Genomic DNA, 24,698 nt, shown 5'->3' on the forward strand with positions numbered 1-24,698 from the left:
TTAATATATTTAAGGTGTTTTTAAGCAGCACAAACTGACATTAACTGGTCCCTGTTTAGTCACCGATTGTGTAATAAGGAAAGATTAAGCTGTTGTAACACTTTTGTTACTCGGCACAGCTGCATTTGGAGACCTATAATGTTGTAGGGTCTTATTTGGAGCTCTGATAAATAATGTTTTGGGGACACAGGAGAAAACCCCAGTATACTGCAATACAGAGCAATCCTGTTCTTGATGTATAGTCTTCTAAATACAGAAATCAGCAGAGGGGTGCAAACAAAATTTCAGGTAAAATACCTTATGTTAGAATCCCCCCACAGACTGACTTTCAGCATACCATTGCAATAAATGAAACCATCTGGATATTCAATAAAAAAAATTTAATTTAGAATATATATATATATATATATATATATATATATATATAAATATACATACACAAACACACACACACACATGGAATAAAAAAATAGTTCTCTTTAGAAGGCTCTTACCACAATCTACATAAGGGGAATCAATGCATTATATTCATATATATATATATATATATAACGCTCATGCACCTCCTAAATCATAATTCCATAAGGTTTCTTCACATTCCTGTTTCTTTTCCATTGACATGGGCGTTCCCAGAGAAAGTCCCATTTTCCAGCTGCTATTCTCTTAAGAGTCTGTGCTTACAGCGTTACAGTCCCAATTATTAATCGTAGATTAAATATCGAATCAAACACGAAGACTGTACACCATTATAAAACAAACAACGAGTTATTGTCACAAGGGTCAGAAGAAAACGCCCATCAATCCACAACACCCTAAATACGCCAATCAAGCTGTCAATCACGAATGGAAATGAAAGCTGCTTCTGAAAATGATTTAAATACGCATACATCCGTTTATTAACACAAGCTGAGACCTGTTATTACAATATATATATATATATATATATATATATATATATATATATATATATATATATATATAGACTTGAAGAGACATTCTCTCTCTATAAGTGGATTTAAATGAACTAACCCTCCTGTGTTGCTTACTGAGTCTTATCATTATACTTTATCCAATGATTTATGGTGGCAAATTGAAACCTCAAAAGTGAATTTGTGATATTTAAGAGCGGTTTTATTTAGAGGCGGCGCTTGTTGGCAACAGAGTAACGTAACGACACTTTTTTTCAATCCCAGTAAAAGAGTTTGAGCAGGAACAGAGTTGTGTACATGTAGCAGGGGGTCCGCTGCATCTGGGGGTGACTGCTGATTTTCAGCACGTTTATTTTTTATTTATTTTTTTTCTATTTTATTTTCTCATTATTTTCCTTACTTCGAGCAATCCATTGCACGCGCGCGCGCGCCGATATATTTGGACGTACAGATTTTTAGTATAGACCATGAACAAACTCTATGTGGGGAATCTGAGTCCTTTGGTGACCGTGGAGGACCTGAAGCAGCTCTTCGGCGAGAGGAAGCTTCCCGTGACCGACCAGGTCTTGCTCAAATCCGGCTATGCCTTCGTGGACTTCCCCGACCAGAACTGGGCGATTAAAGCCATCGAAACTCTGTCCGGTAAGTGCGTTTTTCAACTCGCGCGAAGTCGCGGTTATATATATGCCTTGGACTGACACCGTAAATGACTTTCTTGGAAAGGAAAAGAAAAAGTAACGCTCGCGCAACAGCCGCGCGCTGCTCTCGTTCTTCGCAACTGCGCGAATGAACGCCGCGAGCTCAATTACACTCGAGCTCGCTCGCTTCCAACGCGCGATACAAGTTGAATTTATGCTAGAAATCTTTAAATGTACGCTTGTTTCGCCTAGCCGAGGTGCTGAACGGGGGTGATTTCTCAGCCAACGGCCCATAGGAATGTATCGGATGGGTCTGATGCTCGGGTGGCAGGCATAATTATTTTCCAGTTATTTTTTGTCTTGATTTTATTGAAAAGAAGCGAGCGACCTGAGCGAGAAGAAGGCGTCACATGCATGTTCCTATGGTGTCCAGGTATGTTTTTACGAGGTGTCTTAAAGGTGGGTGATGGGGGTCTGGAGGAAAGTGCTAATAAACAGGTAGCTGGGGGGGACGGAGGTGAGATGCCAATTTTTTTTGTGCTGCGCCAGGCCACTCATACACAACAGATGCACAGTACAACACCTCTATATTCTTCTTCCACGCTCGCGAGTCGTTGTGCATGCAACAGAAAAGTAAACATCCAAACCTCCTTGAAGAAACGGGGCAAATTTAGGCAGAGGAGTCGTATCCTTTGACCTCCCATTCTTTAAACTCTCCTCAATGCTCGTTTGTGGTTAGTGGGAGTGGAAAGCATGGCTGCCCATTCTTCAAATCGTATCAGCTCATCAAGCATTTCGCATAATAGGAAATGTGGTAAAAATATTACACCTTACATGTAGACATATTAATTGTAGACATGATAAAACTCAGTACGTCGACGACGTGCATTTATAAGCACAGACTTGCACGTGTGATTGTATCCCACGTATTTACGTCGCACGCACGGATGTTTGTTTTATAAACGGGGTAAAAACGCTGAAATACATAATTCAGCAGCGTCTATAATGTACTGGAGGAATGCAATTTTGTGATCATTTATTTTGTTTCTCGCTTGCAGGGAAAGTTGAATTACATGGGAAAGTGATCGAGGTCGACTACTCTGTTCCTAAAAAACTAAGGTAATAATTTTGCTTTATTTATATGCTTTTGCAGTGGAAAGGTGCATCAACTGACGCATCTGGAAGTTGGCTGTGCAGTGTTTTGTCTTTATGAAGCTGTGATGTGTAGGGAAAATTAAATTTTCATTTTAGGTTATTTTGTGGATTTGTCCCTCAGCGTAACCTTAATTTTTAATGCCATGTTCTTCTTGTCTGCTCATTTTATTTGACTTGTATTTTTAATTTATACATTTCTTGTCAGGGTTAATAAGCACTCATACTGTAACAGTATTATGGCCTGGACTCAAAATACGCTGTTTTGCCTTAGTTATGAACTGTAAAAGCGCTGCCTTCATGTATCAAGCGTAGAAATAATATTGATTTTAGGTGTTTCTTTACATAATTTATTAGATTTTACCTGATTAATTAAAATAAAATTAAAAAAAGCTTTAAGAACACGTCGTGTTTTACATGCAATAGCTCCAGGTAGTAAATGTCAGTATGGAGATTAAGTTTTAATCGAAACATATCTGAAATCTGACATTATTCGCCCTTTTTCTTACGCTTGAATTGTACAAGAGCAAGATCATTGTGCATGACCTCATGGCGCATGTTTAGGCCCTTCCGAGGTCCACGTGATTTCCCCTATAGGCCCTGCGTTTGTGTTCCACGGGAGGGCGGCATCGAAATGGCTAGAAAACAACCCACAACCTTGAGATGTAAGGACTCGTGTAAAATTACATGTACAGACTTACAGTTCATGTCAAAAGCGCTCCTGTTACGGCCTCTCCTTGTCAGACAAGGCGTCACTCACAACGCTTAAATCGAAAAATCACCTTGCTATAAAGGTGTAGAAGCGTTGTTTCGTCAAACATGTTAATACTGGTCTCTGGCGCATCAGAGGGTCGCGTGTAACCCGGGGAGCGTGTTGCACAAAGTGCGCAGTCAAGATGGCCAGTCTTTGATTTGGAAGAGTCGGCCATGCTGCTGCTAGAGTCAACCTAACATGACTGAAAGCAGCATGCACGAGCAGAACGCGTGTGTGTGCAGCTCGTTCTAGAACGTTGAACGCAGTTCCAGAATGCTTCTAGAATTTTCAGTGTAATCTGAAGCGAGCTGGAGCGGCTCAGTTTACACATGTGCGAGATTTGGACGCATTTATGTCGTAATATAACCCTCACACACAAGGCGCGTATGTGTTAGATATGATACTGCAGTCTCCCATGTCCACATTATCCGTGATTATAGGTATTTCGGTTATTATTTACGTCAGTGTAATATTACAGTGCATTTTAGTTTATACGTAACATTACTGAGCATTGCTAATATAACGTACATTACGCATGTGACGTGGATATTCAGTGGAGCAGCACATACGTGAAGTTTTGCTGTTGTGATTATCGATATTTAATTGAATCCTTGGTGTATTTTGTGTTTAATATCGAGTGTGTTTAGTAACAGCTGTTTATAGTATTTATATCTAAATTATATATCCATACTGTGTTAAATTACCTTGGAGAAAACCTACTCTTTCAAAATGTAAATAAATGACTGAATAGTTGTCATGTCATTAGCATTTAACACAGCTTTAAAGAAAATGGCATTTAGTTTAAGGCTATGCCATCTATCTTACATATATCTGATTCTTACTTTTTTATATATATACACTTGCCTTAATAAATTATAACAGCCTATCAGTTATTTTATTGTTTGGCAGTTGTTTAACACTGGCTTTTTTTCTGTAAGACTTTAGAAACTGATATACATGCTGACATTAAACTCTCCTGATAAACTGGTTTCTTTTAAGAGAGGCTATATTAAAAATACAAAATTAAAGAGACGGTATTAGCTCACATCAGTTTGAATGTTTATTATGTTATATTGTGCCTTTGCTGAACAGACTTTACAGTTTACAGAAATAATTAAAATTGTCTTTGTGATTTGTATTAAGTAGTTATAATATTGCTGTTTTTGATAAATAATATTACATGTAAATATATTTTAATATAGCATCCAATACAATGTAAAAAAATATCTAAATGATCAGATTACAATATGACAAAATAGATACATACATTTTAAACAAGTATTGTTTTTGCCAAATTGACTTATTGATGTCTAAGTTATCAACTATTGTTTGATTGTGTCAGAATTTCATGAGAAATGATTTTAAAGTTTTTACCTTGTACCTGAGCATTTAGTCAGTTGTCTGAAAAGGAAATATAAATGTTACAAAAAATTGTAATAACTCATTTTAATAATATAGCACATCTGTAACAATTGTTACAATTTATTGTTTTCACAGGTTTTCATATAAAATAAATTGTATAACTAATTATTAGTGTGTGAATAAAGAATCATTTCTAAGATAATTATTTAAAAATATATATTTTATTGCACATCTATTTAGAACAGAAATGTCCTAGTATTTTCATGGAGTTTGTGAAAGTTCTACTGCAGTGGTTTTATGGGTTTGCAAAATGTCTTGAATAGCAGTTGCACTTTCCCTTGTTGAATGTTACTTTTAGATTCTTACATTTTGGCTCACATTAAGCAGTGCTTTACTGAGCAGGATTCTCCCTGTTTTCATGTGATGTTTTATTATGGAGTCCTGTGTGTTTGCAGTAAGGTGATGGGAGCATGAACAAATATAATTCAGAGCAGAGCTGCATGTATGTAACAGATGACATTTAATGCTGTGACTAGTTTCAAATGTGCTTCTCTCATTCTTCTAAAATATATATATGTATATTTAATATAATTATAATAAGTTTAAAATCATTCATTTATAGTGCATTGATGATGTTTTAAGCATGTAATGACTATTTTTTAATTATTCTGAAATGTTGTGCAGATTATGTAGATTTAAATGTGCTCACAATTTAGTTATGCTTTAATAATTTGTTTGTATGGCTGTGCTGGACAGTAATTAACCACAAATCTTTAATTCATGTTCTTATTCTTGTGAATTTGCTAAATCGTTTCTCAACTACCAGGAGAGGTTTAGAAATATTTTCTAATTTCTTTTGTCATGTCTTGTTGTTGTGCTCACGAGTGGTGGCAAGCCTGATATTTTAATCATCTAGTTTGTTAGGAACAATTCAGTTTGCTATTGATCCGATAAAATAATTGTTATTTAGCCAAATCCAAACAGTAACATATGATTTTGAAGCTTGCAGAACAAACATTCATATTTAAATTGTAGTGTATTGAACAGTTATGTATTGCTGACAGGAAATTTGGTTAAATGCAGAGCAATAATGCATTTTGTTTTAGGAATTATGATTTATTAATTTTGTTTTTAAATGAAGTGAAATTGTTACTGTGTAATTGTTGATCTGTGAGGTTTAGTCTAATATAGGTGATCAATTATTTGTTGTGTTAGTATATTCATACTCTGTTGAACATGATAGATTTTACTTTATAATTTAATGTGTGACAGGCAGAATAAACTAGTTACTCCTTTTGCTTTAATTCTCAATAACTTTGTCTGTAAAAAGGATAGATTGTAGATTTGAGGGCTTAAAATGATCCACCCAGTTCAAATGATTTTTCTTTATTGGCTCATGAGTTGAATAGATTGAGATGAAGGCTAAGAACAGATCTGTAGCTGGAAAAGTGGGTTATGAAGTTGAACTCTCAATAGAGAACTAGTCACAAAGCCCAGGGGCATTAGGATCTGTTCGGTAATACCCTTTCCCCCATCACAGCTTGATTCAGTGTCACTTATGGCAAACAAAGAAATGACCTATAATACTCTGTAATACATTCTAGAGTATTTGTGTAAAACCATAAAAGATTGTTACAATGACTCAAGACTGTTTAAGTTTGATGTACGCTTGAGTGTTTATTTTTTCTGAAAATTATATGCCAGAGGATTTCATGCTAAAAATTCATAGTTTTTCAGATTTGTTACGGCTTTAAGTGCGTTTATGTTTAAAGCATCAGTTTTTACATTATATTTGTTGTCATAAAAGCATAAGTAATGTTTAAACTCGGAGCAAATTAAATTCATTGCATTGTCCTCTGCTTGTTTCACATGATCAAAATGTGTCTAAAGCCCTGCTCAAATAGAATATCAAGTGATTTTGTTCTCTTTGAAATCGCTATTTGTCCATCTTGAGTCTCAGTTTGCAGAGGTTTACAACAGGCACTTCAAAAAAATCCCCATAGTGGTTTGTCAATGTGATTACCTTGCCAAAGTGATTAGAGATTATCTGTCTTGTCACTCTAGATCTTTAAACCCTAAAAAAGAGATGGCAGACACTTTATGCACAGGTGCTACTCACTACGCTATTGTGAATGTTAATACTCTGTCAGTCAAATGCAGAGGCACAAATAAATCTAATCTACCACATAGCTGCTCTTTTCATGGACACCAGCAAATCTGTTTTACCAGCGCTGAGTGCTTCTTTTATTGAAATGTTAGTGTTACTGTACTTGTTTTGTTTTCTGTGTCCTCTGTTACCTCGCCTCCCTTGAGATTCAAATACTGTAACGCATAATTCCTCATTTGTTAATCCCTTTATCGCTATAAAGGGAGCAGAGAAAAGACAAGGATTATATCATGAAGAATGTGAGAATGATTGTCATAGAAGCTTTTATGCTGTAATCTCTTGTGAAGCGGCTTTGGCTGCTCTCTTCACAGGCTCTTATCAAGTGTTTGTTTGTTTATAGACTAGCGGGCTAATGATAATGTTTCTCATTTGTTGAGCGTTATAAAAGAGATGGTCTGTTTTGATTGCTTGTGTCATTGTTGAACCTGTGAACAGGTGTAATGTTGGATTTTTGTGAGTGGAGTGGCAAAGGGCTGACAGTTAGTGGTTTGTAGCTCATTTGCGAGCTGGCTTATTTGTTGTCATTGTATGTTTACCTTAAAAACATTGTCTCTATCTGTTCATATGGTGACAGGAAGCATATGAAAGGTGGTGGACTATAATCTCAGACTCAGGACTCTGTTGCTGTACGTACAGTAAATCTTCAGATTTAATCTTCAGAGATCTGTCTAGGTGGCTGCATTGAGGAGAAAGTCTTCAGGCTTAACGTGAATGGACGCCATTTCAAAACAAATCTGCAGTCATTTCCTGCTTGCTTGAATTGAGGTTTAAAGTCGGCATGAAGTGAAAATTCAGTTCTATTTAATTTCTAAATGCACATTGTTTTGTGAGTGATTCATCCAAGAGAAAAAAAAAACTGACCTTGTAATATTATCAATGTAAGCACAGCATCATAATCTTGTGGATCTCAGATCATCCGATGAAATGAAAGACACATTTTGATCTTTTAGTCAGCTTAAATCTCGGCCATTTATTACACTAAAAAAACGTACAGTAAAAAACACCTTTTTGATAAAACATTCATCATGTCACAATATTTCCAGAACAAATTAAATTTGATTTGTCCATATCCAAATCTTGCATAAAATGCTTCAGAACTACATTGAAATGAAAATGTGCTTTTATATTGTTTGTTCACAAATATTTCTCTATGAGATACATATCTGCAGTAGCCTTGGCTTGAGGGAAGCCTAGCTTTGCAGCAGAGGACTGTGGGATATCTCAGCTGAGCGGCCGTGGCGTGAATGTTCATATATGGCACAGTGGCACTGCTTTGGGGTTTGTCTTGCTCTTGGGTGGCAGGGCAGGCTGGGGAAACGGGCAGCTGAGAACCCAGCAGGTGCTATGTCTTGCACTTCGGCTCTGACTGTCTCACTCTGTGACTGAGCCCTGATAGTGCGTGCGTGTGTGTGTGTGTGTGTGTTGGAGCAGTTGTTAGCCCCCAGCGCTGGTGAGATGGTATCAGGCTTGTTCAGAACCACCTGTCTCATACAACCTTTTCTTCTCCTGAACCTTCGTGGTTGTGTTACTGTGAAGCTTCGTTTGTTGGTCCACTGAAGATGCCTGTCAGTTGAACCCGATGGCATTCATCTTGTCCTTCTGCGCAACTGTCACAAGAAATATGCGTAATATAGAGGAGCTGTAAATATTTCATTGCGGCTGCATCAAGGGCATGGTGCCTCATCTTACAGCGTTCAGAAGAGAATGCACCATACCCTTAAAGGGAGCTTTTCCTCACCCAGCGGTGTTTGCAAATATTATCAGTGCTCCAACTGTTCTGGCAGAACAGAGTCTATACCCAACAGCGATTCCTGCAGAATAATCCTATGGTTACCATGGCAACCAAATAGGAGGGTTTCTTTATTTTTCATGAGAGGTCAAAGATGGATGAAAGGGATCCTGTATTATACATTGCATTTTGTAAAAGTGCATGTATTTATTTATTTTTTGGCCCAAAGGAAAATTTTATTGCACAGAGGTTGTTCTTTCATGGCTCAGGAGACCTGTGGAGTTCGTTTTATTTAAATATCAGCTTTGTCTAAGAAGTTGTTCCTAAAACTTTTTAGTAGGAATCAAAACAGGCACAACTGAGACAGTTGTTGGTGAATTATGTAAAAGTACAGAATTTTAGCACAAGTTTATTGGTTTGATTCCCATGGAATTCTTGAACTGGTAAAATGTATACCTTGAATGCAATGGAAGTCATTTTGAATAAAAGCACTAGCTATATATTTTAAATGTAAATTAAAGGTTAAATAGCAATAGTTTTTGTCCACAACTATTAATGTTTGTTTTCTGCATTAAGCAGATTTTTAATTTCTGAATTTAAATACATTTTGGGTAATCTTTTATTTCTTAAAAATATTTAAAAAAAACTGCTTCACTGCTAATTTCTTTTTGAAAAATGATGCCAAATAAGAGATTTATGTCGAAAGATAAAATGACTTCACATGATGGTTCCACCACATGACGTTTTAGAGTAATTCAATTGAAACTTTTATAATGTATCATTTGAATACAGAGAGTACATTTACTTGGCACATGTGCTTAAACTTATACTTTTGTACAATTTTATTAACATGGACACTTTTAAATAAATGTTTAAGTTGCCCTAAAGTTAATGGACAGCACAACTCAAATTACTGGCAAACTTGTGAAAAGGTTGTGACATTATTGACATCTTTTAAAAATACTTTCTTAACAATTACCAGGATCTTTTTCTCAGAAGAAAAGAGAAAATTGATCTCTAAATAGATATAATGATTACAAAGATTTTTTTCCCCTGTGTGATGTTGTATTAATTCTGCGTGTGGCTTTGTTTTATTTGTTATGTTGTATTCTTTTGAAACTTGCTGATTGAATTGTCACTGTCCATCCCTTATGGTCCATCTGCATCTCTGCATTTGGCATTTAAAGCACAATGTCTCTGGTGTTTGTGGGATCTTCCCCTACGCAACTGTGAAACTTTGTCAGTAGGATTTTTATTCATGAATCCCACTCATGCACCATCCATTTACATTTTGCCTCTCCATATGTATGATTGAGAGGGCATCAACAACACGTCCTCAGAAAGCCCTGCGTGAGTCAGCACCCACCAGCTCCTTGGGCACAACTCTCAGTATTGTTTTGCACTGTTTGATTAGTTATGAATGAAGAGGCAGTCCTTCATGAGTGGATTAGAGTGATAGAGGATCACAGTCATCCACAGGTCTTGAGAACATACTAATGAGGTTTGATGGAATTGTAATAATTTAATTCAGTGTTCCTGTGAGATGTTTGCTTTATTTGATGTACCTTTGACGGGTGTGGAAATTTAGTTTTTTTAAATTTTGTAGAGCAGCATTGCATATTGGACTGTATAAATTAAAAATGATTCTTTATTAAAGTTACAAAGGCTTTTTAATCAAGAGCAGTGAGTGATTTCTTTGTTGTTGCTGTTCGATTAATATAAAGACTGTCACTTTAAGAGAATGCACTGATCCAGTAGGCATACGTTCAACCGGCTATGTCTGCTGTAGGATACTTACCAAGACGGGCATTTTGACATAATTTTTGTCTGAATTTGTCCATTTAAATACAATACTTCAGAGAGAGCTTATATTTGCATGCATTCTGAGTCGTGGGTTTGCGCGCTTCGGATGACACTGTGATGCATTTTTTTTCAGGATTCTTTAATTAGAAGAAAGTTCAAAAAACATTATTTATTTGAAATAGATATCTTTTGTAAAAATATAAATGTCTTTAATGTGACTCTTGATCAGTGTGTCCTTGCTGAAAAAATTATAAAAAATTCTTACTGAGCCCAAATATACTAATTATAATGTAATATAATTACGTATAATATAAATACAATAATATATTTAATTTATAAATAAACATGTTGAATAAATTTTGCATTGCATAAAGAACTGCCTTTCTGTCATAACAGGTAGATAAAACTATATTGTAAATAATATTAATAAAATAATTATGTTAATGATGCATTAATAATAAGTATGATCTTTGCACACAAAAGTCATCATCATATGACCATCACCATACAACCTGACATTTTGTAACAGTCAATTGATGTGAACATTTTGTTTTGAAAAGTGCTGTTTGATCTGATGATGGTTAAATTCTCATTGAGTCACATTGGGATAATCATTAGCTGATGTTGTCCACATGGCTCTTCTCTTGGTTTGCATGTCTGCACTGGCTCTGAGAGTCACTGGCAGAGGGCAGTGTTTCAGAGGTGACGAACAGTCTACCTGCTACTGTGCTGGTGACATATATACAGACATTATTAGAAAGTCAAGAAGCTCAGTCATGAAGGCTTCTATGCCCTGTGCTGTACTCACAGATAGTCTGTTGTGGGTGTAGTTTGACAATGGATGAAACGATGTCAGCCACGTCTTTCAGTTACACCGTTTTTGTACAGTGTGTCTTTGTCACCCGCTTGCAGACTGAAACGCCTCTGCTTCAGCCTTCATTGTGGGAATCAGTCAATGAGTACATTGAATGAAACTGTCCCTGATAAATATTTAGCCTGTTCGACAGACTCTGCTGGCCGGGAACAGAGAAAGAGCCCCTTGAAATAATCATGCTAGTGAGAGGCCATTTGCAATCATTGGAAATAAAACCAAACTGGAATGGATCAGAATACAATTCAATTCTTTGTCTAAAATGTTCTACTTTGAATAATTTAAACAGGCTTATTATCTTCAATTAGGGGTGGGTGATATAGCCTCAAAATTCTATCACGATATTTCAAAAATATCTGCGATAACAATATTTATGACGATTTAGAAAAAAACATGGACGAAGGGAGCAGCATTTATTAGTGCAAACAAACTGAAGGGCATTTTCAATCCTTTTCCAATGAGCTACTGTCATCGATGACAGACTACCTAATTTGAAGTGTAAATCTATTGTCATAAGGTGGCAGCAGCTGTGTGTTCTACTTGAAGCAGACCGATCGGTGTACAGGGCTGTAGCTGGGGTTTGCGGGGCTCCGGTGCAGGTTTTACCGGTGAGCCCTGTTTGAAATTGTATAAATAGCACAAATAAACAAATATACAAATTAAACAATATTAAAGTTTTTTTTTTTCAAATTTGTAGGTATCCAGGTGCAGAAACCTAATAATCAAATGTAAATAGCATAGTCTTTACCGTATAAATTAAATATAGATTAAAGCTGCAGTAGGTAACTTTTGTAAAAATATATTTTTTACATATTGTTAAACCTGTCATTATGTCCTGACAGTAGAATATGAAACAGATAATCTGTGAAAAAATCAAGCTCCTCTGGCTCCTCCCAGTGGTCCTATTGCCATTTGCAGAAATACATCGCTCCCGTAAAGAAACAACCAGTAACTTTGTTTGTGTTATAAATGTAGAAAAATGTATATAATAAGCGAGTACACCATGAATCCATTTTCCAAACCGTGTTTTTAGCTTGTCCTGAATCACTAGGGTACACCTATAATAAGTGTTTATATTCGGACTATTTTAGATTGCTTTGGGGATACCACGGCGGAGTAACCCAGTACCTTTGTGATTCTTCATAGACATAAACAGAGAGAAGTAGTTCCGGCTACGATGTTCTTCCGCAAGATGCAAGCAGTTCTGTTTATTAACCGCTAGAGCGTCAAAAGTTACCGACTGCAGCTTTAACTCTTGTTAAAATTACAAAGTAATTCAGTAAAGAGCAGAGAGTGGTTTTCGCCCATTTCAATTCTTGGATTAACATTAAGAAAACTGACAGCAGCTAGTTAATTAAGCACGGTCACTCTAAAAGATAATACATCCAATAGGATACACATTTAATTTCTTTCGCAAAAGTTTACTTTCCGACATAACCGGAAAGTAGGCCTCTCCCATTTGTTCGAGGATACATTCGAGGTGCCAATTTTGTATGTATTTGTCGCTTCAAAAGCAAGAAGAGACTAAACTCAATCCGGTGTTTAAGGGCTGTAGACGCGGCTTTCTTAATTTGGTGCTGAATTAAGCTTTTCATGTCCTTTTGAGCTTTTATGTTTAAACTGCCGAGGTTTATTAGTTCGTTCAGGCACTGGAGGAAGCAAAGAATAGCTTGGTTTGGTGTTTGCACGGCTCTCCGTGTGCGCACTGAACTTGTCACGCGAACTTGGCACGTGAACTCTCTGTTGAGTTTTTCCGCGTCTTCTGTTTGAATGCTTTGAACAGTTTTAATATTGCGTAGCTTGTCATTTAATTGCGATTAACTGCACAGCCCTACTCTGAATCGGCAGGCTTGATGGAAAATTGGATAATTCCAGTCCCTAGCCATTCGATTGGTGCTTCTCTAGTGTAAATAATTTGTGCTATTATTTTGATAAGTACACTCTACTGTACCGCTACTGAACTTTCAGAGCAGCTGATGAAGGTCATGTGGAGTGTCTGTATATACTAATGTAGGATTTACTTTGAAACAATTTTTACTCAGAAAGTACTAATAAATTGTATAATTATTTTTTTGAGTTTATGTGTATAACCCTTATTCTGATTTATTCATCCAAATTTGACCAAATTATGCTGAATGGCCTGTCAAAATATACATGTGATTGGTTGAGTTCTGATATGATGTTTTGATCAGAACAAATCCAACATGATAAAAGTAAAGAGCTTGTGTCTTTATCAAGTATGCTTGATGTAGGGCTGTTACATATGCTAGTGGTATATATATATATCGAGCCATGGTAAAGATGGTGTTATATAATGTTTTTAGGTAGCTATGTTTTTGTGTCTGCCAGTGGGCAGGGCTGCTTTATTTACATTTGTAACTATGTATTGCAACAATAACAAAGGATGTGACCCAAAAAAGTCAAAATGAGGAATAACTTTTAAGTAGTGTTTGGAACAACAGGAAACAATTTTAGTTTGTTGAGCAACATCACAAACTTGTTTCATTAATATAGAAATCTTCTGGTGTGTTGACACAGGTGCGAATATTGGATGATTTTCAACAGCATCAACTATGACTGAGTCTTGTTTTTAACCCATGTTATGGTGCAGTTTAACCCATGTTATTAATTGTAATATATTTTATTAACTTCTATTTTTATATAAACCACCACAGTAATAAACAGAAATAAATACAATTATTGTAAATTAGATATAAATTTGTGGACTTAACCGCGAGCTGACTGTGTTGTGAAAAATGGCAGAACATTTGCGCACTTCTATTTTTCTGCAACAAATATTTAGGCGATCAACAAAGAATGACCCTGACAAAAACAAACAACACTTTCCAAAGCTCGATAATATTGCAGAGAAAACTTTTATTTTTGAATGTTTCATACACAGAAAATATATTTTTACATTTCACCTGGTATGCAGTAATACTTTAAATAATGACCATTGCTGCTCATTCATTAAAATAAATTAATTCACCGCACTTTGACGTAATTGATTGCATTTCCTTGAACTTGCATCTGCGTCCTTTTTAATTTGATCTGTCACATTACATAACACTTGAGCCATTGAGTGTTTTAGATGAACATGAAAACTAAGGAACCAAAAATGGTAGCCACAAACCGTGACAAAGCATTCATTTCAAATTCCCCTGTACTGACTTGTGGCTCAGCTGCCAAGTTCATTAAGTGATTCATTCAGAATGCATTGGATCATGTTGTTGACTCAGTCGCCTGAGGAAAAATAACATGTGGACTTAAGCGGTGGCCTTGAGGACAGACCAAAGATGTGAATTTGTTGAAACTCAAATCTAAAAAGACATTTACGTCCATTTGACCCATCTGGTCCTTCATTAAAGTCTCTCTTTCTCTCTTTTGAGAGCGCAAACAGTGCTAACTGTCTCCGCGATATTGTTCCCTAACAGACATGTTGCTAGGATACAAAATGACTTCAGTTAGCACTGAGTTTCAGTGCTTTGAAAATGACCACGGTGAGTGGTTTGCGTCTTTCAAACTTACTGAAAGCATATTTAGAAATAAATGCAGTATTTGCCACCTTCTATCACGTCTCGTTTATTTGAGAGCAAGACGTTTGTTTGTCATTTCCTGTGAATGTAAGACGGCAAACCACTCAGGTTCTGCTCGGCACTCACTTTTATGTGACGGTTCAAATCTTTCCACACTTGAAGCAACTTAATCTTTTCCAAGATGACACAATATTTTTGTGGCTAATCTGACAATGAGATTGGATGCCTGAAAGATTTCCACAAGTCTGAATCAAGCGTGAGGACTTTAAACTGGAGTCTGAGTTAGCCTAAATCTGAAGTCTCTTGTGGTCTCAAGACTCCATTTATCTGATTTATATTTGGTTTTAAAAAATAAGATTTACAAAAATGGCATTATATAGTCAAAAGTGTGTTATTGTAAATGTACCCATTAAGGGATAGTTCATTCTGTCATTATTTACTCAACCTCACGTGTGACTTTCATTATTCGTTTTACAAAAGAAACCATGTAAATATGTAAAATTGAAAAAAGATTTAAAAAAAAAGCATTGACACCTAAAGCTTAAAAAAATAGATATAATTCAATGTTTTAAGATTGTAATCTAAATGTTGATGTATTATTGTTACGTTATTTTTTTAATTAATGATTACTTTTTATTGATTACTTGCACTATATAACTGAAAAACTACAATAACTGAAATTTTATTTTAAGTTTCATGCTCAAATGAAGATGCCAAAAGAAGTCTGTTTAAATTCTAGAATATTCAAGTGAAAATGAAAGTAAAACGCAGAGCAGACTGTTTGAATAGCAGTTGGTGCTGCCATATGGTGCTGTGATAGATTTAGTTATGCATGTGTAATTTGGGTAATTATCGTACTGTAAAGTGTAGGTACATCTTCATTAGTTTACTCTAAAAATCAAAGGATTTTGAACAGTGTCCCTCCTAAAGGAGAAAAAGTTGTTTTACCGTGGATGACCGTCATTGCTCCTTTTGTTAAATGTAGAGACAGACATGTCCTTGTTTTTTACTTCAGAAATAAATAGAGCCCGACTGATATGTTTTTTTTGGAAGCCAATGTTGATACTGATATTAGGGATTAAAAAGACTGATAATAATAAATATCGACCAATTTTATTTATATGTAGGCCATATTATCGTACAGTATATTAAAAGTTTCGTATATATATATATATATATATATATATATATATATATAATATATATATATATATATATATATATATATATATATATATATATATATATATATATATATATATATATATAAACAATTTATTTTTGCAATGAACATGAAGATGTGTGATGGTTTTCACAGGCTGAAGTTTGTGAACCAGTGTTTCAGTGATAATCTACTATCTGAAGTTGCTGGAATATGTGCTAAACATGAGAGCTAACATGTTGAACATTAGTGGTAAGCTTGATATTTTTATCAGGTATCAGGTTTTTTTTTTTGGTAGGCCTTTCGTTTTGTTGCTTTATTCCATAAATATCCATTCGTTGCTTTCACTTTTTGAGTATGCTTTACTGAACATAACACTTTTCATAGCAATCTCAGATTCAGTCCTATGGGATGTTCTTCAAAGCTTGTTGTGACTAAATGGAGAGGAGTGTAGTGAAGGGTCAGTTGCTGTTCATAAATAAATGTAGGCAGGCATACAGAATGCTAATGTACTGTAGTTCTTGCATCATAATACTTGCAGTCTTAATGATCTGTTTTTACTGCATAATTTCCATAAACTGGTAGAGCTTTGCATTGTAAACATATGAGTATTTGTTTGTTGTGGGTCTAGGTCTTTTCTGTAACATCTCATGACACTGGACAGTACTTTTCTTCTTTTTGCAGACTGTCAGACTGCTATATGGTATTCAGACAGAGAGATTTATTTTTTGAATTCGAAGGCCTGTAACTCTCTGTGCACTGGTGGATTGTGATGGACATCACTTTATGAAGTGGAGAAACTGGTCTCAGTGTGCCAGAGCAGGCTCAGAAAAAACCACAAGCTTGCCAAGGGCAGTTCATGCTATCATCAGCCCGTTGACTGCGCCAACTGGGTTTCAGATGCGCTGAAGTCTCTCTCACACGTCCCTGTTTTGTCAACACTAACATTTTAAAATGCCTTCTACTAGGGGTGTAACGGTACGCAAAAATCACGGTTCGGTACGTACCTCGGTTTTAAAGTCACGGTTCGGTTCATTTTTGGTACAGTAAGGGAAAGAAATTCAAACATTAAACTGCAGGTTGTTTATTACTATAAACTTTTTTTAACAATTTGTTTACACTTTTTTAAAATACTTTTTAATAAAATAAATAATAAAATATAATTTATAATAAAATAAAAAAAGAATAAGAAATGAAATACTGCTGCAAAGTTCTCCACTAAATAAAATACTCTCAGTCTCAAACCAATATCATATAATAAAATATAATGAAAAATATAAATAAATATCTATGATTACAGTGCAGCATTACCAATCACAGCTTGTAGGCCTGCTCATATTTTAAAAATATATATAACTTTTCCAGTGTAAAGTGCAGCATCAACCGTTTCAGCTTTTAGACCATGCTCAGATTTCGTTATAGTGTTGGACCGATCGGAATTAAGAGCAAAGGTCTGTTTAAATGCCGACAGGAGCTGCGTTTGAATTACAATCGTTTTTTTCCTAGTTGTAGTGATGTTCACACTCCCGTGATGCCTTTTGAAAACCTTAGGCCGGTGACACACTGGCATATTGCACCTGTCAAACATATTCTATTTTGCTTTATATTTATGCTCAACATGAAGTGTATAGATATTGTTATCGTGAAGACAAGATCCTGGTCTGTCTGCGGTCTCCCTCTATGTCACCTACAGTAGCAGCAGCGTGCCAGCGCCGCGTCAGACATGATTCTGGTGTTTATAGACACAGAAAACGCGAAGCAACTGACACGCAGCAGAAACACCACGCTCATGCCACACAGCCAGTGTCTCACCGGCCTTAGAATCAGCTGCAGGGCGGGACTTCCGCCACTTAATATATTCGTTTTGAAACACGAAAATGTACGTATGTTACCCATACTAAATATTGCATTCGGTCATTCGGTACACACGTGCACGTCTGCATTAATTTTTTCTGTCAGCCGTGTTTTTTTTTTTTTTTTTTTTTTTGTAAAACCACAGAACTATCTGCTATTATCATTCTATTATGTAAACACAAATAATTACAACTATAAATTCAGGGAAAATACTCTATCAACATTTTGTCAGTATATTTGCTCTATATCAAATTAGAAGCTTCTGAGTCAGATGATTTTGTACTATACGACAGATGTGGAATGTATTAACGAATGTGGTATATGATTAATTGAATATGTTGCACTTCTGAGTAGCATAAGATTTTGTTGTTTCACTTCTCATCCCAATGATGCATGTTTCTCAGTATTATTTATACTGACAATATATTCCTGAAGAAAAATAAAAGCATCTTCTAAGCAGTATGAGCCTAAGGCACTGGATAACTCGTTAAATGAGGTAACTCAATCTCATTTCAAGTTGTTCCTCATTACATGAAGTCACATTAATATAATAAAGTATGACAGGAAGTGATTTAGGATTTTCCACAGACTGCTTCCTTTTGCTGGATGATACTGAAGAGACAAAACTGTCAAAACTGGCAGTACACTTTGAAAAGTACTAATATGGTCACGTTAGATATGAATATACTTTTAAAGTAATATTATGTACCTTTTAGGGGTAAATAAAGCATTCACATAAACATTTTTGTGAATATGCACTTAGTTAAAGCTATTTTTTGGTTAGCCAGGTAGCCTCCAAGCCGGTCCAAAACCACTGTAAAACCACCCAATAGGAAGGTCTGACCAGCTAAGTCCAGCAAATCCACTTACTGTAGGCTTGTTTAATAAGGTTGTCTTCAGCTGGGATGGAAATAAACAATGAATTGACTTCAAAAGTCTTTTGTTTTCGACAATAATGTATTACTATTGAATGATGTTCAATTAGAGGCTTTTCTCAGCAAATATTATATGCTGTTGTATTAACTGACATGCATATTAACAGGCACATTGTGTCATTAGTTCAACTAAAAAATGTGAATTATTTTAGAGCTGTAATTTATAGATAGACATTAATAATTTCATGTTATTGAAGGGAAAACTCTATTAGCTGTTTTAGCAGTGAGGATGCCTCATGTAAACACTCCTTCCTGTCTCAACCATTAATATCCTGGAGCAAAGTGGCCAAGCTCCTTACCAGAAGAACTCTTTGTGTTTCTCTAATGGGGCTGCTATTTAGAGCAGGGATTTCTCAAACAGGAGAACAAACAGATCACGGTTACCGGTGGAAGATGAAAGCACAAATAACTGATAAATACTTGCAGATTCGTGTTGCCAAGGTTTTGGTATGTGTGTGACTGACCCATAAAATGGAGCAGTACTGGAAACAGCTGGCAGACTTTACCTTTATTTACCTAACAACAACTCTGCTGCACTATGCTTTGAAAGCAAACTCCCAACACGCTGATTACTTAATGCATCAGTGCACTAACAATGCCCTCCTCCAAAACCTGTGATCTCTTCAGCTAAACATTGAAGCAAACAGTGAACACAGTGTACCTGCAGGGTACAGTGTGCTGTAGTAATTTCTGTCTTGCTTTCCTGGCTCCATGCTGGATTTCATGTACATTTCTACAGTGCTTTTATAGAGCGATGTGGGGATTCTTTTATTTATTAGAGAGCAGGGTGGCCGATGGACAATACAATGCCAATATATGATATCACACTATTTAATTTAAAGAGATTAAATAATGCATGCATAATGATTTCTGAAATGAAATTGATTCATTATTTTCATTTTATTATTTACTAGTTCTATTTACTATAGTAATTAGAAATAATCTGAATATATATATATATATATATATATATATATATTTAAATAATTAGTTACTTTATTTTCCAATTCTTGAAATGTTATACACCTTAACTATTACTTTTGCCTTGATTAACTCCTGATTTACTTCTAATTAGTAAGGTAGTTGTTAAGTTTAGGTTTAAAGTAGGATTAGGGATGAAGAACATGGTCATGCTGAATATTAATTCATATTAATTCTAGACATGCTAATAAGCAACTTGTCAATAGTGAGAAATGGTCCCTATATTAAATGATCACTATTGATTATTTTATCTTTTTGTGACTAGCTTTTCTTTCAGCTTTGTGTGAGAGGAAGCCACTCTGTAAACTATCCTCTTCTTTTTAGTGAACAGTGTTAATTATATGAAATGAATTTGAAGCCTGCGACCAATCTCTCTGACCGTACTCTTGCCACTGGTTTGGGTCTTCTGTCTCTCATTGGAAGATAGTGTAGTGCTCTCTGATAGGCTGTTCCAGTCAGTGGGTGGGGCTTGCTCAGGGTGCTTCTGTGTGATCTGTGTGTGAGTGAGCTGCAGTGCAGCTGCTGGAGTTGTAGTTACGCCTGCAGCAGTAAGCACTGTGTTGTAAAATGAAGTTAACAACATAATCTTGTATGCACTCTGTAAAGCAGTAGCAAGAGTGTCTGCACTGGACTAAAATGTTCATCTTATATGTCTGCATTTGTATTTACTGCAACGATTAGGGGTGTGCCAGTTTCAAAATTGGTAATGACGGTTATGATGTGAGTCAAATGTGACGGTTCATAACATAACCATCCAGGGGGGGGGGCTTAGTTTGAATAAAGGAGCAGACACTGATTAGCTACTTGCTCTATGTTTATTTAAAATTAACAGCAAGACAACTAGCAATGAACGTGCTTTGTTTTAAATAAATCACACACAGTAAACAAAACCTTTTAAAAAAAGTAGGCTACTTAAATTCTATAAGAACATAAAAATGAATGAGTAGCCTAGGCCTAAATTACAAATGATAAAATCTACATACCTTTATCAAAGAAAAAAAGTAGAACAACGACTGTTGTAATAATACCTTAATTAAACTAACTAAATAAAGGAAACAAAAAAAAGTGCAATGACATTTTAATTTCCTAATCTTTTTCGACTTCTAAGTTGCGTGACAGGAACACCAACATGTTCACTTTACTCGGTTTTAGTGACGATCTGACAGGGGTAGCTATGTTCCCCGCAGTGCTAAAAACTCTCTCTGATGCTGTGCTTGTAGCACAAATACACATGTATTTATGTGCCAATTTTGCTAAGAGCGGATAGCGTGTTTCATTGTCTCGCCACCATGCTAGTGGATCTGCCTTAGAGTCAATTGGTTGTTCTTGGAGATAGCGGGTTAACTCCGTGTCAGCGCGCGCTTTGATCGGTAAAGGGGCAGAGATTTCAGACCTCTGTTTATTAAGGAGATCTGTCACAAAACTCATCATCCGCGCCAACGTTTTTTGAGCAAATTTCAAAAAACGATGCAATGCTTTGCTGACGCGAGCCGCAAAAAAGCCCTTGTCTGTTCTAGAAAGGATGCAGCAAAGATATGTAATGCTAATGTATGAGGCATAGGCCTACGCTGAGTTTCATTTATGATGAGATATGCTCTAGGTCACAGTGCAGTGCAAGTGAACGCGGCACGCTGGTGCTTCCATGTCACGGTTATCATTGTCTGCTATATTTGCTTTTTATTTATTAAAATACATGCAATTGGTTGATGAAACATTTATTAAAATTAAGATAAAATTTGTACAAAACGAAATTAATTTTTAAGAAAGGTTTTCTACAAGGCAAAATTTAATTTGGTAAGCAAAGCAAAATTTAAGTGGTAAATATCATGTCTGACGATTTACAAAACTTCATTAAGTGGTAAAATCCATGCATCTTATGATCCTATCTAAAAAATGAAAATAATTTTTGATAAAAAAATGTTTGTAAAAAAATATTTTAATGACACGGTTTTGGCGGTTATAGAGTTCTAATGACGGTGTTCAACTCTAACCGCCGGTCTCACGGTTATATACTAACCGTCACACCCCTAGCAACGATTAACTGTTGTGAAATACATTGTCATTGACTGTCAGAAATCTGTCTCACTTATTTTCTGGTTTAGTGTATGTGCATATTATTATTAGATGTATTATTAGTATTAATATTAATAACTTCTGCATCTTCCTGCAGGGTAAACACATACTTACTGTATAGAAACACTAATTACCTAGTCATTGGTTACTGCTGTTACTGGCTTCACGAAATATTAATTTATTTCAACGTTGACTGTCAGTATTGCCTGCAGGCAGGACTTTCAACGGGTGAGATGGGAATGGTTAGGGGAGAGAAAGTGTCTGAAGTTGTTTAACGGAGTACATTTAGAATAGTCTTTTGGTTAATCTATAAATATTTAAACATTCAAAAATAAAATATTTCTGTAAGAAGTAGTTTCAAATTACTGTAGGGCAGAAAATGTGATGACCAAATTTTATGTCAGTTATCCTGCAGCATAACTGAAAATATGAATTTTTTTTTCTCTTTTTTTCTCTTTTTTTGTTTTGTTTTTTGTTTTATAATATTACATTTCATGGAGGGGATTTGTGAAAAGTACGTTTTCAAAAATTTCTTTATTTAAAAATGAAAATTATGTAATTATCATTTATTCACCCTTCTGTTGTCATGACTTCTTGCAGCTGACCTGAGTAAATCTTGACAATTAACATTTTTAGGACATTTGGGATCGAGATTTTTTAACTAATCTGTATCAACGCTATCCTAAGCCTGATCTTATTTTACTCCTTTATTTTAGCTGTGTGCTTCCAGTAAGTTTGCCAACCGCTATTAAAAAAGACGCACAAATGTGCGTGCATGATGCGACAGAACCAGTGAGGTCTGTTCTAGAGCCTCACATGTTATCAAGCTGTGAAACATAATGAATGCGCACTTTTTAACAATTCAGGATTGTTAGGGGCTGTGCCGAACACGGTATTAGCATGCTACAGATTGCTGGGGGTAAACGGGGGGATCACAATGCGCCATCTATCAGCCCAACCCTAATTCTGACATCGTGAGCTTCATGCTTTCTAAACTTATCTATTTTTCTTCTTTATGTTGCAGTTATTCTGATTATTATACATATAAAATACAAGAAGATTATATAAGTAGTGACTCATTCATAATTGTGACCACAAAGGCTGTTTACAATGTCTACCATTGTAGTGATTACATCTACCAATGTCTACGATTACTATAGTAACATTAAATTGCATAACATCATTTATTTGCTAGATCAATTTAATCAAATCGAAATTGGATTGCACTTCATCATAAAAGGGGTGAATGACATTGCATCACATCAGCTGCTTCAATGTATCGTATCATTGGATATGCATAGAGATGCCTATTTCATCGGCCTCAGTTATGGAGATCCACATCCCTTAAATGTATGTGTGGTGAGTGTGTGTTTGTGTGTATATATATATATATATATATATATATATATATATATATATATATATATATATATATATATATATATATATATATATATATATATAATTGGATTGATTTAACTTTATTTAATTAGTTAGAGTGATCGGGTCATCCCTAATTTAAATGGTGTGTTTTGTCCAATCTGAAACAGAAAATCATTAATTCACAGTATGTTAAATGCACAATAAACACAATAAAATACTTTGACTAGACCAGTAGTTTACAACCTTGTACCCAGACCCCTAGTAATTAAATATAAAGCATGATTTTTTTTTATGGCATAATAAAATTTTAATCTAATTGAAGAGACCACTTATTAAATTCCAGTAGGTGTTTATCTGTTGTTTATCCATATTTCAAACATAATAAACATTTTTCTCTCACTTCAGCTATCTGTTATATCCGGAAACCGTTCCAGCAGATGATGCAAGCACGTATGTGCAGCGCTCGCGACTGAAATACACTAGTTTTGTGAGTTTGTGTAAAGGAGCAAAGGAAGCAAATTTCCTTACTTTAGCAAAGTAAAACCAGTCTCCTCTCCCCCGTTTATTTCGAAATCCTCTAACGTTTTTCTTTGCAAATCCTCGGTTTGTGCTTCTAATTCATGATGGCGTTTTGTTTTGTTTTCTCTTCTCCCTGCATTCGTTGCTAATCATGGCACATGCTGCTGTGTATGACAGATAGATGAAGTGAGAAAAAGTTGTTTTATTTGATGACTTGTGAACTGTTCAACTGCAACACCCTCTGACTGCAATAATAGAGCTTGGAATGGCCAGGACAGTTTTTAATATAACTCCGACTGGATTCGTCTGAACGAAGAAAGTCATATACACATAGGATGCATCAAGTGTAAGTAAAACACAAGCAAATTTTTTTTTTTGGGTGAACTAACCCTTTAAGCAAGTACTAAACATTTCTAAACAGCTGCATAAACCTTTCCTGCTTGAACTAAGTTTAGGAGTTCATGAGTGGCTCCTAAGAGCTGGTTTGAGTGTGTGAATATTGACAGCAGCAGAGGGCCTGTCAGGAAACTGTTGCCTCCATTTACCCACGAGGAGCATCTGCCTCACGCAGGATCTCAGCCGTGCAGGTGGAAACACTGCATTCAGTTAACCTTCGCTCTGAGAGTGAGAGCCACAGCAAATGAGAAAGAGATGGAGAGGGTTAGATGGTGTTGCCCCTCCAATGGTCTTTTTGTAGGAATGTCTAGGGCACAGAATAAAGGGCAGTATAGATCAGAATAGTTAGGAAGGTTTTTGCAGTGATCGATAGATGTCATTGTCACAGGTCACATTCATCACATTGAATGTTTTTGGTGTCATTTGAGCACGTTGTATAAAACATTGTCTTCCT

General features: G+C 35.6%; 1 protein-coding gene across 3 annotated transcripts in view; it reads left to right on the forward strand.

Annotated features, from left to right (window-relative positions):
- Positions 1–1,177: 1,177 nt before the first annotated feature.
- Positions 1,178–24,698, forward strand: part of igf2bp2a (insulin-like growth factor 2 mRNA binding protein 2a) — a 60,207-nt gene continuing 36,686 nt past the window's right edge. For 2 of the 3 annotated variants that reach the window (XM_052564783.1, XM_052564784.1), the window contains exons 1-2: positions 1,178–1,571; positions 2,626–2,686. In XM_052564783.1, coding sequence (XP_052420743.1) covers positions 1,397–1,571; positions 2,626–2,686 — 236 coding nt within the window. In that variant the 5' untranslated portion in view covers positions 1,178–1,396. Of the gene's footprint in view, positions 1,572–1,720; positions 2,001–2,625; positions 2,687–24,698 lie in introns of those variants that run through there. The other variant, XM_052564785.1, reaches the window with a different exon arrangement.

This window comes from Carassius gibelio, chromosome B9 (assembly GCF_023724105.1).
Source record: "Carassius gibelio isolate Cgi1373 ecotype wild population from Czech Republic chromosome B9, carGib1.2-hapl.c, whole genome shotgun sequence".
In the NCBI taxonomy this organism is placed as follows: domain Eukaryota; kingdom Metazoa; phylum Chordata; class Actinopteri; order Cypriniformes; family Cyprinidae; genus Carassius; species Carassius gibelio.